This window comes from Phasianus colchicus, chromosome 4, assembly GCF_987193195.1.
Source record: "Phasianus colchicus chromosome 4, bPhaCol1.hap1.1, whole genome shotgun sequence".
Taxonomy (NCBI): Eukaryota; Metazoa; Chordata; class Aves; order Galliformes; family Phasianidae; genus Phasianus; species Phasianus colchicus.
The window spans coordinates 51,307,099-51,330,115 of NC_143439.1; the positions used below are offsets into that span (position 1 = coordinate 51,307,099).

Consider the following 23,017-nt stretch of genomic DNA (forward strand, 5'->3'; position numbering starts at 1 on the left):
GGTAGTGTGGTTAGGTTGTGGTTGTGACCTGATGATTTTGAATGTCTTTTCCAACCTGAGCAATTTGATGATTCTATGAAAGCAAGTCACTGGGGTATCAGGTTAAGTCCAGACAAGGTGTAACAGAAAAGGTGGAGTTATCATCCTAAACCCACCTGTGCTTGAACTAAAGCGTGAGCTAAGGTGCCTTCTTCCTTTCACACTGCATTATAGAGCTGTGGGTCAGTTTTATTTGTTTGTGCTAACATGAAAATCTGTGATTTCTAACTCCATGTCTTCTATCGTTCAGTTTTAAATAATGGAATTTTTCTGAACCTGGAAAATGCAGTGTGCGCAGACCTGCCTGAGAGTCAAAACTGAGGGAAATGTTTGTGTGAGACCAGATGAGGTGGATACACAGCAGAATATCCTGTGTGTAAGGAATGATGCTTTGCCCTCCTGGTCTGTCCTATACAGAAGAGTGTGTGTGACTCAGGCAGTAGAAGTTAGAAGGCTGTATAAAACATTTGAAGGGATAGAGACTTGTCCCGACTCTTTTCATATATATGTTTTGTAACAGCTGTCCCCATGAACAGCACATGCATTCATGTAAATCCAGGAAAAAAAAAAAATCTGGATCTCACCCAGTGTATCAGAAAGAGACCTTCATCTAGTATTCATCATCCTCTTCCAGGTCTTCGCCTGCAGTTGCAGCTTCCAGTGCAGCCAGAGCTGCTGCTATTTCTGCGTCTTCCTCCTCAGTTTGTCCATTGATGTCTTTGTGGCTGTGGTGTGTGGGTGCCTGTGCTGCTGTGGGCACAGCTGTGGCAGCAATGCCTTTGGGAATGTCCTCACTCAAGCCTGCAGAGTCACTGTTAAAAGGCTCAATACTGCTTTTCTTCATATGCAAAGGTGAGGTTACATGAAGGTCTTGGCCCTGCACTGCTGAATGCTTACTCATTTGGTCTGGGTGTGCATAGTTGACTGAAATGCTATCTTTTTCAACATAGTTCCTGATTTGATTGCCATTTTGGCAATAATCTATATCTGGCAGTCTTATGGCATCATTATTTTGGATCTCCAGTACTGCACTTCCTTTGAGAAAGTTGTTATCTTCTATAGACCGGGGCATCACACCTTGAATACTGTTTGTCTGACTGCAGTCTGCCTTCCTGTGTCTGCCTGCTCCTAGGTCAAGCTCTTGGCCACACTCATTCAGTTTGGAGTGGAAGTCTCCAGTGTTGACTGAAGAAGGCTCTGCTGGCTGGCTGGAGGTGCCCTGTTCACTGGCTTCCTTCACTGAGTTTGTGCTAGGACTGAGAATGGGGTGCACACCAGCATGGGAATTGCTGCCATTGACTGTGACATCAAGTTTTGCAACACACTTCACAAGGCTGTCATCTTGAAAAGCATCGCCTCTGTGGTTCCAGAGGGTCTCCCCTGTGCTGTTTACCTCATTTTTAATTCCTGTTCTATTTAGCTCATCCTTCTGGAGTTCTTTTTTCTGTTCTTTAATTTCACGGTTCTGTTTGAATTTGAATTTATTGCTTCTTTGCTCATCTTGTTTGTAGCTGTTTCCTTCATGAGTGCATCCAGGTGATTGTAACTCTTCTGGATCAAAAATGTAGCTGGAATAAGAAAAGTTTGTAGAAGAAATGTTAGGCTATTAATAGTAGTACTTAAAAATGATTATACTTCATTTTTAAGCTTGAGTTCTTAAGGAACTGGTGTCATTGAGGTTTACCTGAGGTCCTGAGAATGACCTAAACTGAATGGAAATGTTGGATTATGTTGCAGTCTCCTGAGAGTAGCACAGAACCCCTGTAATGAGGTTCACCAGAAGCCCAGGAAGATATCAGAGAACTTCCCCTCTTTCTCTTGTAGGACCGGTACTTTTTCCCACTTCCTAACCTGTTCTGGAGATGTGGCCAAGGAAAAGAGTAACCGTTAAGTGGGACTGAAGTGTTGTCTTTCTAAAACAAGTGTCCTTCTTCAGGATGACTTTTAACATAGAAATTGTTCTTGCAGCTAATTTAATTAATAATAAATAAGGAACTATGACGAAAGCAAGGACCTGTAGCTGATTTTCATTTTTTAGAGGAGAGGGAGGTTCTGACGAAGTCTGTGCTCTTCATTCTGCTGAATTGAGGGTAGATTATGCTACCTATGTAGCAAAATCTTTTTGGTTAAGATGAGTTTTCAGTCCCACGCAATACTTCTGTGGCTCATGAATTATAGAAATAGACCTCGGTTACAATAAATCAAAAGGACATTTGTGAGAAGGCAGAGCATTTATGCTCTGGTGTGACTTTAAAGATACCCAAACTCTGGGAAGGCTCCAATCTCCAACTAATTTTAGCAGTAGGTGTGGAGGAGCACAGACATGTTTTAATGCTTTTCTTCTATTCAGTTTAAACGTCTTTTATTGTACCTTTGTATCATTTTGCAGCACCTGCACCCCATCTGGATTTTCTTTAATCTGAAAAGAGAGAAAAGGAAGGCAAGGGAGAAGGAAAATGAGTAAAGTGTTGTGAAGTTAATGCATGGGTAATTGTATTGAAAATTATTCTTATGTTTAGAAGGGTTTTATTAGCTAAGTAGAAACATGCCCATGTAAAAATGGATGCAGCGCAGTTCAAGCTCCTTGTAGTTTTCTATCTTGCATTGATAGTGTCCTGTATTTGGAGAATAATCTGGGGAAGAATTTAAGAGCTCTCAAACAGATAATGCTGTTCTTTCAAACTGTTTATCTAGTCTGCAGAACTTTTATGATTTGGAAACTCCTAAGACAAACTAGTAATGTTTTTCTATTGGCAACTAGCATCTATGGCATCCTTTAGTGAGCAGCTCCACAGCTTAGCCTTGCCTGTGTGATAGATCTCCTGCTTTTATGTCACTCGGTCCTGTTTCTTACTAGCAGAGCTCAATGCCCTCTGGTCTGTGCCCTCTGGTCTGGTCAGGCAGGAGCATCACGCTCTGGTGTGGCTGCAGTACAGGTAGTACAAGTCCTACACTGCCACCTTTGGGTCCCATACTCTGTATAAAGAATCTTCATCTGTTGAAATGTGGTGTGTACTGACACTACTTTCTGCCCTGTGATGTCCTTGTCATTGTTCTCTGGAGATATGCGTTTTGACGTCCTTCATGAATGAAAAGTGGGAACCACAATGCCAAGTTCTCACGATGTGCTGAGAGCTACTGAGCACTGAGATAACTGTGTTGAATTCTATTAACCCCCTGGTTAGATACAGAGATGTTATGGGCTTGGCACTTAGGCACACAACATTGCACATAACTGTATTTTACTACAGGGGTTATTCCTCAGGGTTTGACTAGAGCTACCAAACTGCTTGAATCTTGCTACATCTCAGTATAGTGCAAACTTTCTGTGGGTGTGTGTCATTGCCTGATCTGGTGAGATGCTGAGAGCCACCTGCTATGTGGTCATATGTTAGTTTTTTACCGTGGAAGAAACATTTTGTTAATTTGGACACTCAAGAACTTTTAGGTTCTAAACCTAAATGAAGACACAGACATGAACAACCCCAAATCCTGGGGGAGGAAGTTATTCTTCATTTTTCAGGTTTGGGCTACCTTAATTCTAGTTAATCAAGTCAGGACAGCTTGTTAATTATTGTTGTTATTCAAACCTTTTCTTTATCTCTTCATGACCTATGATTTTGCATGCTTTTGCCATTGCCTAAGGACAGCAGCTTGCTTCCCATAAGACAGATTGATGACACAAGGTCAGGATATTTTCTAGAGTCAGTTATTCACAGAACAGCAGAGGAAAATATTATTGATTTATTCATGCCAGGCATGGCCTGTAGTTCCCACCAGTGATCATGCTGGCAGAAATTATAATGGACTTCATGTTGTTAGCTGCTTATTCTCCTTTTTTCCCCCCTCTAAATCTTACTTCCTTTGCTGCAAGCAAATGCAATATGAAGAGATTTGGGCAAGTTTGATGCGGTATGAGGCTTGTTTGAGCCAGCTCATGTAGCCTTTTCTGCACAAAAAATAACTCTTTGTTTGCTTGCATGGTGCTGAAAGATGAATTAGTTGGCCCAGGCATGTCTGACTGGCCCTGTACCTTATGCCATCATGGAAGCAACTTTGCAACTGCAACTCAGCAGCAACCAGACAGTGGTGTGCTATGAACTCCATCTGAGCTGAAGTCTGGGCATGGAGTGCAGTGTGGTGCCAGCTCAAGTAATGGCAAGTAAGTTCATGAATTGTGATGCAGTGGCTGAATGCAGTCCTGTGAACAGTGAAAAATATGCAGTCTTGCTTTCTGTTTTGATGAAGTAATTCAAGAACAGATTTCAAGATTGTCAAGAAATTATCTTATTTTAATATTTGTGACTCAGTTTTCAGTCAGCATAAATGTGTGACCTGCAGATTTTCAAAAGGATTGTGTAGAGTTGGAATGAGACATTCAAAAATCTGATCATGTCTCTTTACTAGACTTTCATAAACCCTGTATTGGCAGAGAGAAATACTCCTTGTTTCTCATGATGCTTTATCCATGTCATAGCTTTTTGGCATTTGTGAATAATTGTTTTCAAGAATGAAGCACTGGAAAATTTTCGTTAAAATCTCTGGGGAACACAGGTAGATGATGGTGGTAGGGCAGTAGAGGCTGAACCTTCCCACCAATATTCCATTACATGCTGTGGCCGTGTGATGGCAGCAGTGGGGCACTCTGATAGAATGGCTTCTATTGGAAATGTGTACGGAGCAAAGGTGTATCGCTGAGTTCCTCTATGTGGAAAAAAATGGCACTCATTCATTGATACATACTGAAGGTTGACGAAGACCAAACAATGCATGTGAGTGCAGTAAGACAGTGGGTGGTGCGTTTCAGCAGTGGTGATAACAGTGTGTCACCTCCACTGGTGCAGGTTTTTACAAGTGTGGCATGCAGGCTCTTGTTCCTCACTGATGAGAATGTATGGCTAGGGGTGGTGACTGTTGAAAAATGGTGATTTGTAGCTGAGGATTTGCTCTATCAAGCAGTGTTCCTGTGCTCACTATATGTGTTGTAGTTTCCATGGAAATAAACAGGAGGCATTACTTCTGGAGCGATCTACATATATGTGGTCCAAGACAATTCCTCTTTACTCAGTACAGCCCAGGCAAGCCAAAACATTGGATACCCACGAGTTATCCCTTCTTTAGATTAAGAATGATTTGAAGTTAATTCAACTGGGCTAAGCTGTATGTTGACACTTGTTTTGGTTTGACTCACATATTTAGTTTTAGCTTAAACTTGCTTCTAAAACAAAAGAACAAAAACTGCTTAAAACTGACCAACCCTTGTCAATCTTGGCCTTCAAGTCTCAATGGTTGCCATGCATTAGGTAAGTCACAGTGACTGTGTGATTTGTCCATGGGAAAGGCACCTTATGTTAAGCCTCTTTCTGTAGAGGCTAAGCTGCTGCTATCCTTCATGTTTACCACAGGCTATGAGTATGCAAATATTATTTCAGCTCTGGTAAACCGTGATGACTTCAGTAGCTGTCAGTTGGCAGGTGAATCCACTGAAGTGCCCATGCAGGCCTGGGTGCTTGGCTTTAAAGTGGCTGGGTTTGGTGAAACCAGTCCAAGTCTGCCCATAGCCCGGCTCTGAGGGCAGATCCTGCTTCGAGCTGGGTGGGGGCACTGCACATCAGGCTGCTTCTGCTTAATCTGTTCTGACAAGTTTCCTACTGAGTGTCGATATTTATAACACTGATTTTTAAAAGGAACTTGCTTGTATAGGTTTTAACTATTGGGAAGTGCTAATTGATGTCCTTCATTCTGTTGTGAAGACGTTTGTGATCTTCACAGAAAGCAATTATAAATGGAAATTACCGTTGTTACTTTTATAAAAAGCACTTCAATGTTTGTAATTTTTAATTACAGCTACTGTTTGAATGATCTCCGCAGCTACTGCATTTATGCTTTTCAGCTGGTTAGTTACAAGTAAATTTGTTTACTGCCATGCAGGAGATATAATGTGTGGAAATATTTTATGCAGTATTATCTTAAAAATTATTTGACCTCCCTGAAGTAGGAATATATTTTTTACAATGTTGCCATCTGAGCAATGTTGGTCTTTTTTCCTCCTTGTTCTCTCCTTCCATATATACATAGGTTGCTCTGAAAGTAATGCTTCCTATTTTATTTCCATGAAAGCTAGAAGATGCAAAGACCACAATAACACTTTGATAGAGCAAATTCTGAGTTATAAAACACTATTTTTAATATTTCTGTGAGCTGCAAATAAGCCAGGAGAATCCTGGATTTCATCGATGATAACTTTCAGGTTCAGGTATTAGACAGACTGATTGGAGGTGATGCGTTTCTGGACCTGGTGCTCACCAGTGTGGAGGAGAGAATTAAAGACATTAAGATCAGAGGCAACCTGGTCTGCAGCAACTGTGCTCTGGTTGAGTTTGTGATCTTGAATTACGTAGGCCTGGCAAAGTGTGAAGTCAGAACCCTGAACTTCAGGCTGTTTAAGGAACTGTTGGATGAGATCCCTGGGAAGCTGTTAGGGCTAGGGGGTTGGAGCCTGATCATCCTGGAGTTCCATTCCAACTCAAACCATTCTATGAACACAGTCATCACCATTAGCTATACATTTTCACTAATGGTGAACAACAGCCTGCATGCCGCACTTGTAAAAATCTGCACCGGCGGAGGTGACCCACTGTTTCACAGCTGCTGTGTAGGTGCTGTTGCCAAGAATATGTTGCCCACACAAACCCTCTTTCATCAGCCTGAAGAGATGGAATTCAGAAGATGCCAAATTTGAATTGTGTGGTGAGTGTGGTTGGACAGTCCAGCTGAGATTGACAATGTGCTCCATGGTCTTCAAACTGATATGGGGCCCGGTGTTATTGAACTGAAAGAGAAAGGATGTCATCTTCTCTGGCCTTACTCTGGTAGCTCAAGCCTTTGGCTTAGTCAGTGTTGCAGTGTAACAGTCAGAGTTGATTTTTCAAGCTCATAGCAGTGACACCACATCTCATCACTGGTGATGATGTGATCCAGGAAAATGTCAGCTTCAACCTTGTATTGGTTCAATAGGTCAGGAAAAACTTGCATACAATGTTCTTTCTGTTCCTGTGTGAGCATTCATTGGACCCACTTGACACAAACTTTGCGATATTTCAATGTTGCCACTGTTGTTTCCAACACATTGAAGCTGATACTCAGCTCTGTACGCAGTTCCCTGGTTGTTATCCAGCAATTCATGTGGGTGATCTGATTGAGATGTTCTTCATTTTGTGGTGTGACAGCTGCGTGGCTGCCTGGAACATGACTTGTCTTTCAGATCACTGTCACTATTGCTGAAATGCACCACCCACTGCCTCACTGTTTCCATCCCCTGTTTGGTCTCCATGAAAGTTCAGCAAGCATTGATGAATGTCAGTGAGTGAAATTATTTCCACATGGAAGAATTCAATGACACACCTTTGCTTCATATGCGCTTCCGTGTCAGACACAAATTTGCTCCTCTGCTGCCGCACAGCAACAAAATGTAATGGAATATTGGGAGGAAGGTTCAGCCTCTACTGCCATACAACCAACATCTGCTTCTTATGTCATGGGACAGCATTATAAAATAGGAGGAATTGTTTTCAGAACAGACCATGTATATTATAATAATATTTAAAGCCAAACTTGGGAAAGGATTCTGAGGAACAAATTGGTTTCATAGCATGAAAATATGTGCTTTAATACTACTTATTTTGTTTTATGTAGCTTGTTCTAAAGACTTCCATACTATGTTCATAGTTCCACTAACAAATAATAATAGGAAGAGGCTCCTGTCTGGAGCAGTTTAAATCAAGCAGATTGGCAAAAAAAAAAAAAAAAAAAAAGGGTTAAAGAAAGGGTTAGAGAGCTCATGCAATGGACAATTATGTTATCTCTGACCGAGTTTAGAAAGACATCTAGAGTAAGTCATTACGTTCTTTTATGTTGTTGAAGTTGTTCAGATTCTTGTAGTGTGAAAGAGTACTATTGCCTCATGGATTTCATATTTAGTGCCAGTACTTGCTTCTGTCAATGTAAAAATATTTTTTTTCCCTTTCTCTTTGGTGAAATAGATGGAAGAGGCTCAGATTATTCACCAGCCACTCCTGCTGACTTTGAACTGACCATACAAAAGATACTCTAGTTGTATTTTCTTGGCAATACATTAAATCAATGTTCATAGAGACCAGGAAGACTTGATGTTAAGAGAGTGACTTTCTTGCTTTGAAATACAGTGATATAGGAATACAGCCGTTCTAAATCAGTTGGGAAAAATGCTGCTCTGTCTATTAAGCAGGCTGTAACTGAGTTTAATTAGGGGAGAGCAGAATGCCAACTGTGTCAGACAACTATGTCCTGAAAAATGGAAGGATGTTAAATGTTTTGCTGGTGGCACCCATTCTAAGGATGGAGAGGGGCTTTTCTTTGTGTGAGACCTTGCTGTGGATGACAAGAACGTATGATGTCTGACTCCATAAATGTAAGCTTGCATTACAAGCTGCAGTATTCTTTAAGAGAAGTTTTGCTTTGCTTTATAAGATTTGAGAGACACAACGTATCTGATTTTAAATTATGTAGTAACACAGCTTCTATTGCCTACTTAAACTGTACCTGTGCTATGAATAAGAAACAGGCGAATGATAATGTCATGAAAAGGGAAGGGCAAACGTTCCAGAGAGATAAAAATTGGTTGACAGCCTGTCTTGATATTTCTAGAAGTTTACATGGAAACAGAAAAAAGGCCAATCTCAACTTCTGTATATGGGATGTTATATTTTGATTCTGTTGTTATATATATGTACACACACACACACATATAATCTCTTCAGGCAGAAAGATGAGGACAGTGAGCACTATATTATTTTACTTTTCTTTCCTAGTAAGGAAATATGTGTATCGTAACTTGGTGACTTTTGATCGGAGTCACTTTTCTTAAGTCAATTTTTTGATTGCTTATTTTTTCTTCCTTGCACACTGATTTTTTTATAAGCTTTTGCTGTTTCTTCAACTTCTCATTCTCCTCTGTCCTTTCCCACTCTAAATTACTAAGTGATGTGCTTTTACTTGTGTGTGTTATCTGGGCTATTGAAACTGAATGTTGCATCTCCCAGTGGCCTGGAATGCCTCTTTCTGCTCTGTTTTTCAGGTAGAGGTGCTTTTCAGGCTAGACCCTGCTGGTATAGTGTGAGAATAACCTCAGACATCTGTGACTTTGACAAGCTTCTCCCAATTTGGGTGGTGTGGTTTGCCTTCTGTGCTGAGGAGGCATTCTCATCTCAGCAGATTTCAGAGGCTGTCCTCAGTGTGTGCCAAAGGCTGAAAAAGGATCAGGTGTGGAGGAGGGAAGTGCAATTTGTTACTGAGGGGAGGAGGCAGCAGAACAATTGGTAACTGATAACATTAAAAAAATAAAGCATGGAAAGATTGTGGCACAGATGGTAGAGCAGAGAACTATAATTAGAAATTTAGGGAACTAGTAAACATACTCTAGAAAAAACACCCTCCTGTCATAGAGGAAGAGAAAGATAACAGCAGAAGGTTATTCAGGAAGAAAGAGTAGGGGCATAGCTACTTTAGCAAATCTGTGTGTGGGTCAATAGCATCTGGGGAAAGTGTTTTGCTTTCTATGAAGTACAGAGGACTCTTTAAAATCTGTTTTTATCCCGACCTAATTCTCTATTCTGAGGGCAGACTGTTTCCAAAGAGAGAGAATTGTTCTGGACCCAGAATCCCCTTGTCCTAGGTTCTCCAGATCATCTCTGCGCCTGTATCTGAAAGTTATAGTCTAAGTTAGTTGTAACTGACCCATTAGTATACAGGTGGCAACAAAAAAATTGTGAAAAATAAAACCATGTAGCATGTCTGATGTCTTTCAGTGAGCATCTGGATTCAGTGGCATCTCTTGTCTTAGTGTAGTTATTATGAAGGCAACGATATGATATCTGCAGTAAGGTCTCTGCAGTAACACCAGTACTTAAAAACTGAACTGAAATCTCTCCTTTCCTCTGATTCTTAGTCTGGCGATTTGTATTCAAAGTGCTTCAGGGAGCAAATCAACTGTTCTGTAGCATCTAAAATAAACAAACCAACCTGGGGAGGCATCATAATGTGCTCCCTTACAGAAAATGGTCCCATCTCATGAGTTAGCTTTTCCTGTTAACTTTTTTGTATCTGAATTGATTTCAGGCTTCTTGTTCACACTTTCCTTAACTGTAACACAGATGTGTCACTTTCACACTCAGACCTGCAGCCTGCAGTCCAGCTCCAGTGGAAATAAATGTCTGTTCCATCCTAGTTACACAATTCCTGCTGTCTGCACTGCTCTGCAAGGAAGGGAAAGTTGCAAGTGCTTCTGTGGGTGCAGCTTGTTTTATCTTCCTGTTTTACAAGTGGCAGACACTAAGTTTCAGGGCAAGGAATGTCAGTGTCTGCCAGAAAGAGCCTTGTACTATCCCTCTGCCAGCACAATGTTATTGCCAAGGTTATATCTGCCTGTCCTATGTTACTCATCCCTCTCATATGTGCTCTTTTCATTACTTGACAAACAAATCTGTGGAGCTGCTCAGGTCTACCAGATCCTTTTGTCCTCTTATGAGGCCTCATTTACCCACTGAACTGTTTACATGTATCTCCAGTCCAGCTAACTGATGATAAGTTGTCAGAAGGGACCCACTGAAGACTCTCATAAAATTTCTTTAGCCACAGTGGTAATTTAGGGCAGTCAGCCTTAGTTATGTATGTCTATTGGCACTCTCTGCTTGCCCCTTTTCAAACCAATTCCTTGTTTTTCACCAGTAAATATCATCATTTCTTGAATGCAAATTATCTATCTTATATTATCTGTAGCTGCTGAGAAGAATATTTACATATTTTACAAAGATTATTCTGTTAGAATTGAAAGGGAGGGAATTGTGCAATACATATGAGTGTACATTTTTGTTTTGAAAGGAATTTTTAGAAATATAATCAAAAATACTTTTTATTTTTCCATGGAAGTTTTCACAGTTCTGTTACACTGTTAATATTTCTTCATTTTTTTTCTTATATAAAAATAGAAAACACTCTATGGCTTATTTTTGTCAAACCCCAGCTTTTGGCAAGGAAATGTTGGGATCATTCAATTGCATTTCTTCAATAATAATAATAATAATAATAATAATAATAATAATAATAATAAAAACCCAACAACAACCATTCAGAACTGTTATAATCTCGGTCCCATTAATTGCCACGGTGTATAACTTCTGTATCTATCACTTGTTGCCATCCAAACTTTTTTCATTTATCTGTGCTTAGTGGACCTTTTCAAACATCTCCCTGACAGATCCCCCATTGATTCATTCAGATTTATTCACTCTTTAACTTATCTCAAACCTCCTACATTTCCATACATTTACGTGCATCCTATCTAGCCTCCTCAGTTCAATCATGCATCTTTCCCCAACTCTTCACTTTCTTTTCCCTGGCCAAACTAAGTTGAACTCGACTGTTTTCTGCTGTTCAGTGCAGTGGCCTGATTCTTTTCGTTTCTGTGACTGAAATGGCAAACCTTTGGATGATATTATATGCTAATGCTGCACACAGCCAACAACTGTTTGTTTCAGTGATGGGAGAACTTGTATTTATTATGCTATTTAGGGCACGAGGTTTAGGGTTGTTTCTGTTTGTATGTAGGGACTTAAGGTTACTAAATATTTTTATTACCAATAGAGTCGCAAAAGTGGTTTAAACTTGTAGGTTTTTTTTTTTTTCAAAAGCGACTTCAACCAGGGTAGGCATCAAAACCTGGAGGTTCTCATGCCTCAGAATCATGCGTTGTTTGTTATCTGGGAATTTATACACCTGAAATATTGATACTTTGTAACCTGACGTAGACTTAAGTCTTCTGCTAGAAGGTTGTTCTGATGGCACAGAATGTTGTTTTTCAGCATCCATGAGAAGATAATGGGATCCTTAAATGACAGTGCTGTAGAAGCAGTGATAGCAAGGATGAAAACCAAGTCACACATAAAGTTTCTGATTAGCTCAGCCCTACGCTTTCCAAGGAATTAGAGGAATGCAACTTAGTATTCAGAAACACTGGAATAATAAATACTCCTCTCGTCTGATGAATATTGACCACAGCAGCAGCTATTCACCAGGCTGTGACCAGCTCACCGTGTAACCAGTGAGTGTAATGTTATCATGACTTTAACATCTGTCTGCAGGATGGCATCTGGAAGTATACGTATGTTTTAAGTGCTTATCCGGGAAGTTTGCAATAATAATAATTTATAAAAAGTTGCACTTACTGTCCTTATCCTGAGATCACATTAGCATTACTATGTATGCAAAATAGTGCAAACTGCCTATTACATCCTTGGACTATTCGTAACAGCATCCAAGGAAGAGTCCAATCTTCTAGCTGAGAGATGCATCCATTGTGTAGGAGTAATTATGTCTTGTAATTGTTTCCAAGTGCTGAGGAAAACCATCTTGCCAACATGATGTCCAGCTACAGTCTGATGAAAAACAAAACTGGTGGGTAGGACGCTCAGAGCAGTGGAAATACCTGCATCTACTCAAAGAGCTCACAGAAGGTCAAATTTAGCCTGATGCTGCTGCTGAAATCAGAAAAAATGTCTGCTGGTTATCTCTGTGTATGTGGTCCTAATACCAGCAAAGTTTACTGGTATTTTTGACGTTGGCAACACGTGCCAGTTGTTCCATGCCAGTGTAAATACCTTAGCTGGAATGGGGAGAGTCTGATTTGATGTAAATGCAACATCCACCTCTTTTCTTCTTTACTGCCACTCACTTCCTATGCCTTCCATCTTCTTGCTGTGTTTTCATCAGGTCCTGATGATATTTTTACCTACACCTTACCCCTTCATGTTTTTGTTTTGTTCAGGCAGCTGTTTTGCATCAAACTGAGACGTAGTGGCAGGCAGACCTCCAGGTAGGGAAGCCTGAGTGCTGCCAGCACAATGTGAGCACACCTGCACTTGTTTGTAGGTGTTCTGGCCAAAGGGGAAAGTACTGAAAAGTAGATGCTATCAGTTTTACAAAGGTGTTTTGTTTTGAGTTGTAACTGTTGGCTATTGCCTAAGCAGATCTTTCCACAAAGTGTGATATTATGTATAACTATGTTAGGTCCTGCTACCTCTTCCCCAGAATGTCCTTGTTCCCAAATCAGCAAGGTCAGACTTAGCTTCCTATAGTGGCTTTCTGATGCTGCTGGTCAGTGTGTCAAGTCCCTTGTTTTATTTGCTTCACAGATGTTGCCCTTATGCTTCATAGTGACAACTTTCCGTGCTCTCCCACACACTTCTTATAGAAGAGATGTGCCCAACCTGGCACAGGTGAAACCATTCTGCTCACTTGATGGTGCTGAGCACATGGCTCCAAGCCTATCTTAACACTTCCTCACTTTCCAACATGTGATCCTTGCGCATGTTCAATAAAGGCAGCAATGCTGCAGAACTCGAGGTGCAGGCAGCAGCAGTGCTTGGGCCTGGGATGCACCCTGTGGCATCCCACTCTTCTTCTAGGAGCAGGGGGCCTGCACAGTCCCTGACCTGCTCCTGCTGTCCTTTGAGAGGCACAGGAAGCTTTTAACATGTGGTTGGAGCCCGTTCTTGTTCTATTTGTTCACTGCCTAATCTCCATGGTAGCTGCAGGGCTTTTTCTTTAAACATCTCTGAGAAGGTGGAGCTCTCTGTGAGGCCCCTCTTACTGTGGTATAGAGCCCATACTGATTATGGGGTGTGACTTAGAGGTGATCTGTGGTTTTTTTTTTTTTTTTTTTTTTCCTGTTACACCCTTTTCATTGATTTTAAACATTTATAAGGCTTTAAGGGAAATGTGGGCTCTCTTACTAGTTCCTCATCACTTGCACCATTCGGTCACAGAGCGTTTCCCTACCCATTATTTACCATACAAAATGTTTGTTTTATTTTTGATGATTAAAAAAAAGAGTTGAGTAAAGGGCAGAACTCTCACAACCATTAGCCAGTTTGCACAAAGGAAAAACAAATATAGCTTGCAGCATACAAACACTCATTTCTTCCTCAGCCAAGCTTATTCCCTACATCTGTTTTTCCCAAGCTTACATCACTCTGTTGTTTAAGTTACTGACATTTATATTTCCAGTCCTTTAAAGTTGTTAATCCTATATATCATAATAATTTGTTCTGTTGAGATGCCTAAAACCCCAAATTGTATTTAGGGCCATATTGCGTAGGCACAAACATAGATATGCATTGTTTCTCAAGGAGTGTATGGTCTAAATATGTGTCAAGGTAAAAAAAAAAAAAAAAAAAAAAAAAAATATGGGTGTGATTAGCAGATGGTCATGTACGTGTGAAAGAAGCAATAAGCAGAGAAACTATATTTGATTCAGTAATTATGTTAGGCTTGGCGGCATGGAGATCTGTGTTTGGGGGACACAGCTGGAGTCTCAAAATAGCTGTAGCCAATTTTATGTAACTAAGAGTCTCACTAAAGTGTCTCTTTGCAACTTTGTACTTTGGAGAATGAATTCATGGATTTCATCCCTTGTTCTGAAAATCTCGGTTGTATTTAATATCTTTTTAAATCACTGAAAATAGAAATAGCCCTAGGAATAGGTACTGAGCCTTCTGTGCAGCATGCTGTCCTGGCTGTGGCTTTGATAGCTGTGAGACATGGCTTTGAGGCTGAGGGTTAAAAGGGACCAGGGCTGCTAATTTATTCATTTATGAAGCAATTTCCTAACCCTTTGGATGCTACGTAAAAGTAAGCTCTGTCTCCCTCCTGGTTTTGACTGGAGGTTGTTGTGGCTGCTGTGTTTTAGGTTGAGCATGTTGCTCTGAGTCTATGTAAGATGTGGCCTTCATACCTCCTGTCAGGGTTTGTAGCCTCAGCCAGCCCCATGATGTTTCAGTTCACAGGAAATTTGGTGGTGTTGCATCCTACAGTAAATGGTTCACAAGCTCTCAGCTGGTGGGAATCCAGCTGGGACCCTGTTACTGTGGGCTTGCATGCATGTAGACACTTGATTAAAATATTTTCCTTTTGGACTCCCTGTTCTATCATGTATTTGGCTGAACAGCCTTTCCTCATACCTAATACAAATAGTCTGCTTATTTTATGGTTCCTAGATGAGCTCAGCAGGAGATATTTTCTGACACCTGTCAAGATGGTATGAGCTCTGCCTACAGCCATCAAAACAGCTTTACTTAGCCAGAAAGGCACCTATGGATATCCAGAAGGGGTTGTGGATTTCAGCTTTGGGTTTGGGTATTTACAGTTCACCAAAGTGGCACCGAGTTGCTAGAATGAGTCCAACCAGTCACGTAGTTGAAATACTAAATCCCTTAGAACACACCATTGTGTACTTAAAAGGCTCTTGGCTTGTGTGATATGCAGTATACAGATCTTGGCTCAGTGCTAGCTAGAGAATCTAGGCCTCCTAGAGTAGCAGTGGTATGGGTAAAAACAGCATGGGCAATTGATCTGTGGTTTTCCTCCTCGAGGAGAGCAAATACTTCATAGTAAAGGCTTCATAGATCTGAGGGAGCGAATCTTTCAAGAGAAATACATGACTCATTTTTCCCATTTACTCATTCTTATAAACCAGCTCAAATTCAGTTAGAGTAAGCAGATTGTCACTGTCATGCCCCTAATCCTTATGTGAAATTACATGGCAGGTGCTTAGATTGTAAAGAGAGGTATGTGTATAGATAAATAAGCAGGTCTTAAACAACAAACACACCCATGGTAGTCTAGATTTTTGTGTTCTAGACCTATGGAACCAATTTTCTTACTGGTTAAATTTTCTTATTTCTCCCTATGTCTGGAAACACAGCTACTGAAGTTCTGGTTGGTTGTTTCTCTTCTGCCTTAGGGACTACTCAAAGGACCAGTTGGAAACCATTGTGCAGAGAATTTGGGTAGATGAAGGAAAGAAAGTGCATGGCAATTGATGTATGCCATCAATGTCCCAGTTCCATTTTTTAAAGTTTATTTTAGGAAGTGAGGGAGCTTATAAAAATGTTGCAGTAAAAATAAAATATTATAATTCAGAAACTTTGTTCTGTGTTCACATCATCTTAGTGTATCTGTTAAAAATTGCTTTTTTTTGCTCCTAAGCATTTTGGAACTATTTGAATATATCCCAAAATACTTCTCTGTTCCCTGTCTTCTTATATAGTTTCTATTCTATATCTTCCCAGAAGGCTTATTCCTGGTTCTTGTGAGAAATATCTTCAGTTCAAGATGTTATCTAATGAAGTTGTTGATGCATTGCACTAGGTGTTCTTCCTATTGTAATATCTGGAGGATCATCAAGCACCTGAGATTTGAACTTTCTATCCTCACTCATGGTATTCTGAAACTTCTTCCCTACCCTAAACATCCTGCAGACTATGAATCTGTTACACTGCATCCGTGTCCTGTGATCATACGCTGAAAGCAGTGGAGACCTTCTAGTATCCTTTAAAAGAAGGTTTGATGAGTCTCTCAATTTAGTAATTTAAGATTAGTTATCATTTTTATTGGAAACTCTGGAGTTTTTATACATGCCCTTGTTCTTTAGGTTTTTTTGTTTGTTTGTTTGTTTTTTCAGCTGGTGTATGTACCATATCTCCTGGCATAGAAGCTGCACACTGTTCAAAATTTGGTGATTTTTTTCCCAGTAGGTCCATCAGATCTATTTTATAAATATGAAAGAAATGACCTAAATTAAAGGTCTCTTGTGATAGCTTTCTTACAGATGCTTCCAGTGCTGCATATATAGCTGCAGAAGTTATCAACCTCTGGATTAAAGATGAAGTGAAGAAGAAAGGCTTAAAAATGTTACAGGTCTCGATACATTTAGGTCTCAAAGAGTAGATAGTATAGGAGCATGTTGCCTGTTCCAATATATTAGAATCTGTGGTGTTTCGTATGAGCACTGGGAAAATTTCATAGTTGCTATGAGATGTTAAAGATAGAATAGTTAAAAGACACAGGTGGTGAAAGGTAAGATTTAGCTGCAATTGAGAAAAGGCAGGTGCTGAGATTAGAAAGGTACTTTTTAGGAAAACAACAGTATTTCAGGGTCTGAGCTTCTATCCAGCCCCTGGCAGACTTACACAACTCTGAAAGTAATGCCTCCTATTTACTTCCATGGAAATAACAGTTGACACAAAGAGTACAGTAACACTATTTGATGGGGGAAATTCTCAGCTACAGTACACTATTTTTCAACATAGTCACCATCGTTAGCTATACATTTTTTTTTGTCAGCAGTCCCTTAGGTCCTTAACAGTTCAGAATCTGTGTGGCAGTGTGAATACAAAACAGATTCTCTCCTGGCTGTTATATAACTGTGATGTGACCTTAGTTTTCTGCACCCTCACTAGAGGGGACATGAAGAATGGAAATAAGGGCAGAATCTGCCTTTCAGAATATTTATTTCTTCTGGGTCTGAAGGAACCAGAAATTGCACATGTCAATTTTCTTTGTGGCACTGACAGGAAAGCAAATCCTTTCACTTGAATTTAATGTCAGCACATCTGGCTGTGGAGCTGTTATTTTCTCTCTTCTGGCTCAACAATCACTTTCCTTAGCCTTTCATTTGCAGAGTCAGCTGAAGACTTGGAGCTTGTTTAAATGCAGGAGTATTTTCTAGATGTGGATTGATTCTCAATAAATATTTTCTTCCTCTCTTTTGAACCTCTGGAATAATTTCATTTTTAACATATCAGTTACATGTATGCTGAGATCAATGAGAAATTCTGCTGTGAAGAATGAAAAATATTGGGCAGTGATTGTCAAGGCTACAGCCTACTGCCACAGGATGAAGTCTGGGGGAAAAACTAGGCAAATCAGACCAGTATCTAGCTTTATTATGTGGTTATGCCATGGATGCCTATGCTTGTAGCATAGCAGCACAACTTACATCAAGGTTAATCAAGCACTTGGGTCTTAGGTTTCATCCTTTGTCTGCTGGAAGCTGTTGCCTCTATCTGCCTGTAAGTTCTATGCTGCAGCAAAAACCAGGGAACAGCATACTGGCCTTCAATAACAATCTGGGGGCTATCGATAGCAGAACCTTTGATGACAAATGTTGTTGTAAGGCTCTGAACATTTATGTGATCTGGGAAACACTCTATTTGCAGAGGATGAGAAAGAAGAGATAGCAGAGGCCTCATGTTTTTTTTCTTTTAGTTAAAAGAAGAATATAATAAAGCTTATGAAAGTAACAATTAAATGTAAGTGCACTTACATATGAGTTAACTTGTACCAATAGAATTGGCATGCTGGCTTATTGAAAGCTTTTTGTTTGTTTGTTTGCAAAGCAACTTTGCGGATAGACAGACTGCTTTTTTCAAATTTCTTAGTTTTTTTCCCACTGAGTTTCTGGCAATGGGGATAAAGAGACACTGCTGGAATTTAGCAGGCCCTTATCCTTTAAGTATGTAATAGTTTTTCAGCTAAGGGAGCAATATTCTGGAAGTAGGCTCAGATGTCTATGGAGATTGCTTCAAACAGATATTGCATATATGCCTCTAGGCAGGATTAAGGCCAGGTAGGATATGTGATCTCAGCTGTGGTATTCAATTGTAGCTTTATGTCCTCAAAATCATTTTGTCCTGAATATTTCAAATACTTTTGGTTTGTTTACATCATCCCAAATATTGCTAGTGGCAGGCACTGTAGCAGTGGTGTACTTGTTCAGTGTATCACCCTCTCTTAATACCAAGAAAATTGGATAAAGCCCTAAGCAGTTAGCATGACTCAGTGATTCTAATCTAGTAAAACAAAAGAAAAAGGAAACAAAACAAAACAAAACACCACAAAGAAACAACACAGAAAAACAACAAATGGGTGATGGAGCTTGCTTAAAATTGTCAGGATATTAGGTTTGATCGGTTAATGAAATAACCTGCAGCTCTTGGATGGGACAAGCAGTTAGAAGTCAGTGTGCTTTCCTTTCCCTCTTTAGCCAAATAAATTCTCTTGTTTTCCAGTTTATTCTCTTTCCCCAAGTGCTTCTTTTTTTCCCTCCGCTTTGCACTTGTTTGTTCTTCCCATCACCTCTTGCCTTCCTTTTCACATTTTCTCCTATTTCTTCACCTTTGTTAACTGATTTAGAATGAGACAACTCAATGTTTCTGTATTTCTTTTTTACAGTATTCAACTTCTTCTAAAATTGAAAGTGGAAATGGGCAAGCTTTTATTTGTTACAACTGAAATGTTAAGGATTGGAAAGAAACACAGTTCAGAACCTGTTCTGTCACTAGTGCTTGTAGCCACAAAGCACCACTGGAATATAAGGTACCACATAGTGAAAGTGAATCCAGTGATATTGCCTGTTGTGGAATGCTGAGGTTATGACAGTGAATGGCCAGTTAGTCTTAAATATACAGTAGGAGAGCAAAAACGTTTTACCTTTCAGACTGTACTCCATCGACTGCTTGAAAGATTTGGTTTAAATGTCTTGATCCTGCAATAGTAAAGCAATGCTCTGTGAGTGATTTCTTCATGTGTCCACACAAGTAGGTTAATCTGAAGTACAAGTTGTCTATTGCAAGCAGTGTGGAAATATAACATCCTCCTCTTCATTCTGTAGTAATTTCTTAGTTTAGATAATGTTCAAACAAATCACTTGAGTAACACACTCATCCCCTTGAGCTGGTCTGGAATGCTAACCTGCTTAACATGAGAGTGAGCTTGCTGGCTACAGTGGATTAGGGTTCATGTGAAATGTTTACACTTTAAACAATAAAACCAGAAATTCTTCAAATATTATGGGATTACTTTTTCCTTTGCTGGCAGCCAGGATATTTATAGAAAGTGTCAAAACATTAACGTATGCTTGTCAGAACTTTCTCCTCTGGATTTTTATGAACTTTGAAATTCAAGAAATGCTTCTGGCGTTGCACCTAGCATTCGAGGTACCTGGTGAAGCTACTGTTCTTGCAGATGTGTGTGCTTCAGGCAAAATGGAAAATTCAGTGACATGCTTTCTATTAAGTATTGAGAGATAAATTCTTGAGATAGTGATATAGTTAAAACTGAAGCACTGTGGATGCTTTTTCTCCTTAAAAAAAAAAAAAAGTTTTTTGCATTTCCTGTAGGGAGGGAATGTGGCCATATATGCATGTGGGTCTTCACGCATGCGAACCTGTAATAAACATTAACCATCACGTCCAGGTCACACCTGTGAAACAGTCAATGCATTTTGCTTTATGCCTCATACCTTCTTCCTTTCTTAGCATCTCTCTGCTGGGGTAGCTATAACTTGTAGATTATATTGCAAGCTTTGATTCCAAAGGTGGTCTTGCACTACCAAGAAAAGCTTTGCAAGGCTTCTCTTGTAAAAGCAAATTCTTTAAAGGCCTTGAGATCCCTTTCAGCAGAACTCTCCCAGCATCTAAACATCTAGTTGAATCTTGAATTCAGCATCCACAGGTAATGGGGCTGGAGGGGATTGTCAAGGCAACTTAATGGCCATTGCTGTATATTTTGCGTACACATTCCTTACGGTTATACAAATCAGTTTTGTGGTTGAACTCTGAAAAGCTCTCATAAAATTTCACTGCCAGCTTTCAATTTTTAGAGTACCCTCAGCTGTACTGGTACTTAAACAGCCCTTGTTAGAATACAAAGACAAGAAGGCAACAATGCATAGCGTTTGACCCACAGGTGATACTTAGAATGGGTTTTTTTAATTTCTGTTTTATTTATTTATTTCTTTAAAGCCTGACATATGACTGAAAACGAAATGCATCTTGCTGAATTCAGCAGCTTGTTATTTAGGACCAAAATGAGGTGGCCCTGAGATCTGGTATGAGTCATTGCTAAGGAGAGCCTGGGATCCTTTGATTCATTGCCCTTCTGTGTTGCCCTACAGCAAGTCACTTTGCTTGTCTTGTATGCTACCATTCCACATCCTTCTCAGAGCTTAATGTTTGTGCAGCACTTTGGAGATTTATAGCCCTATTCAATCTTATTATAGTGTTGCAAAGGGTTGAGAGTGTTTCTATGCATCTGTTAATGGTGCTGTTGGTACTTAAAGTAGAGTAAGAATAAAGCTTAAGAAGAATGAATCATTGTGCATTCCTGTCTTTAAGCAACTTTTTACTGGGGGTCTTCTTGTGTCTCTTTTTAACTTAATTATATTCTTATTTGACACAGCTGCCATTATTTATTTCAAAGAAGGTTTTTTCATTTAATTTTTGTTCTGATCTCTAATTTTTCTTACAGCATAATTTTGACTAGATGTCCTTATTTGCTTTGTGTACGCCGTGTCCTGAATGAAATTAAAATGAAAAACAAGATCATGCCATATGTTGAAAGGCTGTTAACAAATGCAAAAGATGCATCCTGTACAATGCATTCTTGTCCATTCTGAATTGCTTCTGTCTATTGAACAGATTCAAAAATAGTAGGTTAGTTATAGGGTTTTCATTAGTTTGTAATTGGGTTTTCTGTGTTTAAGTCTACTAGGAAATGTTTCTAAAATTGCCTGGAAATAAAAAGGAAAATGCTAAAAAAGAGAGCTGATACAAGTCCTAGCTGTTGGTAAGTTATAAGCTTACCCATTTCATCATGTCAAATGATAATTGATTTCATTGTGGTGTGATGTATGTCACTGGACTTTGATCCAAAGGTTAGAGTTTCTGTTTTTTTGTTTTAAGGAAAAGCAATGAATTGCTGAAACTGTTTGCCTATAATATTAAAATAAGTGCTGAAATCTCAGCATCAAATGCTGGATGTTTAACAGTAATATGTGCAGAAGCTGGATTTCAGGTGAATCAGTAGCTCATTTTCTCTGTGTCAGACAGGCTCAGACATAAACCAATTCATGCTTTTACTTAAAAATATTTTCTTTTTTTTTGTACTTGGTGCTTTTTTCTCTTTTACTTGGTAATAACTTGGAAAGTTGTTCTTGTTCCTGCAAACTATACTCAGGCATCTTAACTAAATAGTCCTTTTACCATCATCTTTGCTTAGCAATGTCCTTTTTGGGATATTCTTGGAAACTTGTCTGGTGTGCACAACAGTGTTCATAAATCAAGGATTATCACCACATCTTGCTTCTTTATGTTGTTTAATACTTTTCATGTTACTGTTCTTGAGACAGAAGCATGAAGTCTTCCATGTCCCTTCCCACCAATGCATTGTAGGACACAAGTGACCCAAGACTCTGGAACATGGCTTACCATATTGGTGCAGTTTGTTCAAATAAATGAATTGCATCTATGTAGTTGTCATGGATCCAAGCAGCAAGGAGTTTTCACATTCCAGAATAACCTGGAATTTAAACAAAATCATTAGGATTTGAGTATTTGCATTGTAGATGCTTCTATTTGCATTTTCAATTTCATTTACTTCCAGATATCCTGTCTGGTAGCCATGATGTCAAAATCTAAGTGCAATACCCTATACCTACTTTGGCATGGCTCCTGGGTGCGCTTGAGTGTATTCTCATTGCTGAATGCAAACTTCTAGGCACTGCGAGCAGATATTTCCAGATTTACCTTCTAGTTCTGTTGTTTTTTTTTGTTGTTGTTGTTGTTCGTTTTTTTCTTTTTTTTTTTTCCCCCCACATTTTTTTCTTGTTTGGATTTTTGTTTGTGGTTTTTATTTTTCCTTCTTTTTTTTAAAGTTGCATTTGCAAATTGTGGATGGCTGCTTCTGAGACCTGCCTACTTTCCCACTCCATTAGCAGCTCACAGCTTGAGGTTTTCAAGCAAGTGCACAGCTCCTTTGCTATGTAAAGTGTGAAGCTGGCCAGTACTTTTGAAAGAGCCTCCCTTGCAGAATAGATCAAAGCAGACTAATGTATGATTTTGCTCAAAAAAGCCGTATGGGATTTAACTCTTCCATCCCGGAAGCCTTAACTTAGTCTTCCAAGCTGATCTGGAGATCAACTGATTGTAGATTTCTCTTCTTTCCTTCGTGGGTTGGAACTATTAGAACTCAGTGCTGTACCCAGCAGTTTCAGAGAAAAAAAAATCATCAGCTGTCTAGTGGTTTTAATATATGTCCTAAGATT

The 23,017-nt window shown here is 39.5% G+C and overlaps 1 protein-coding gene across 1 annotated transcript; it reads right to left on the minus strand.

The window, feature by feature from the left end:
* Positions 1 to 532: 532 nt before the first annotated feature.
* Positions 533 to 2,442, minus strand: PGCKA1 (PDCD10 and GCKIII kinases associated 1). Its single transcript, XM_031588742.2, has 2 exons — positions 2,411 to 2,442; positions 533 to 1,607 (listed from the first exon to the last, which is right to left on the minus strand). Exons 1-2 carry the CDS (start codon positions 2,440 to 2,442, stop codon positions 650 to 652), a joined length of 990 nt encoding a protein of 329 aa, XP_031444602.2. The 3' UTR covers positions 533 to 649.
* Positions 2,443 to 23,017: the final 20,575 nt, after the last annotated feature.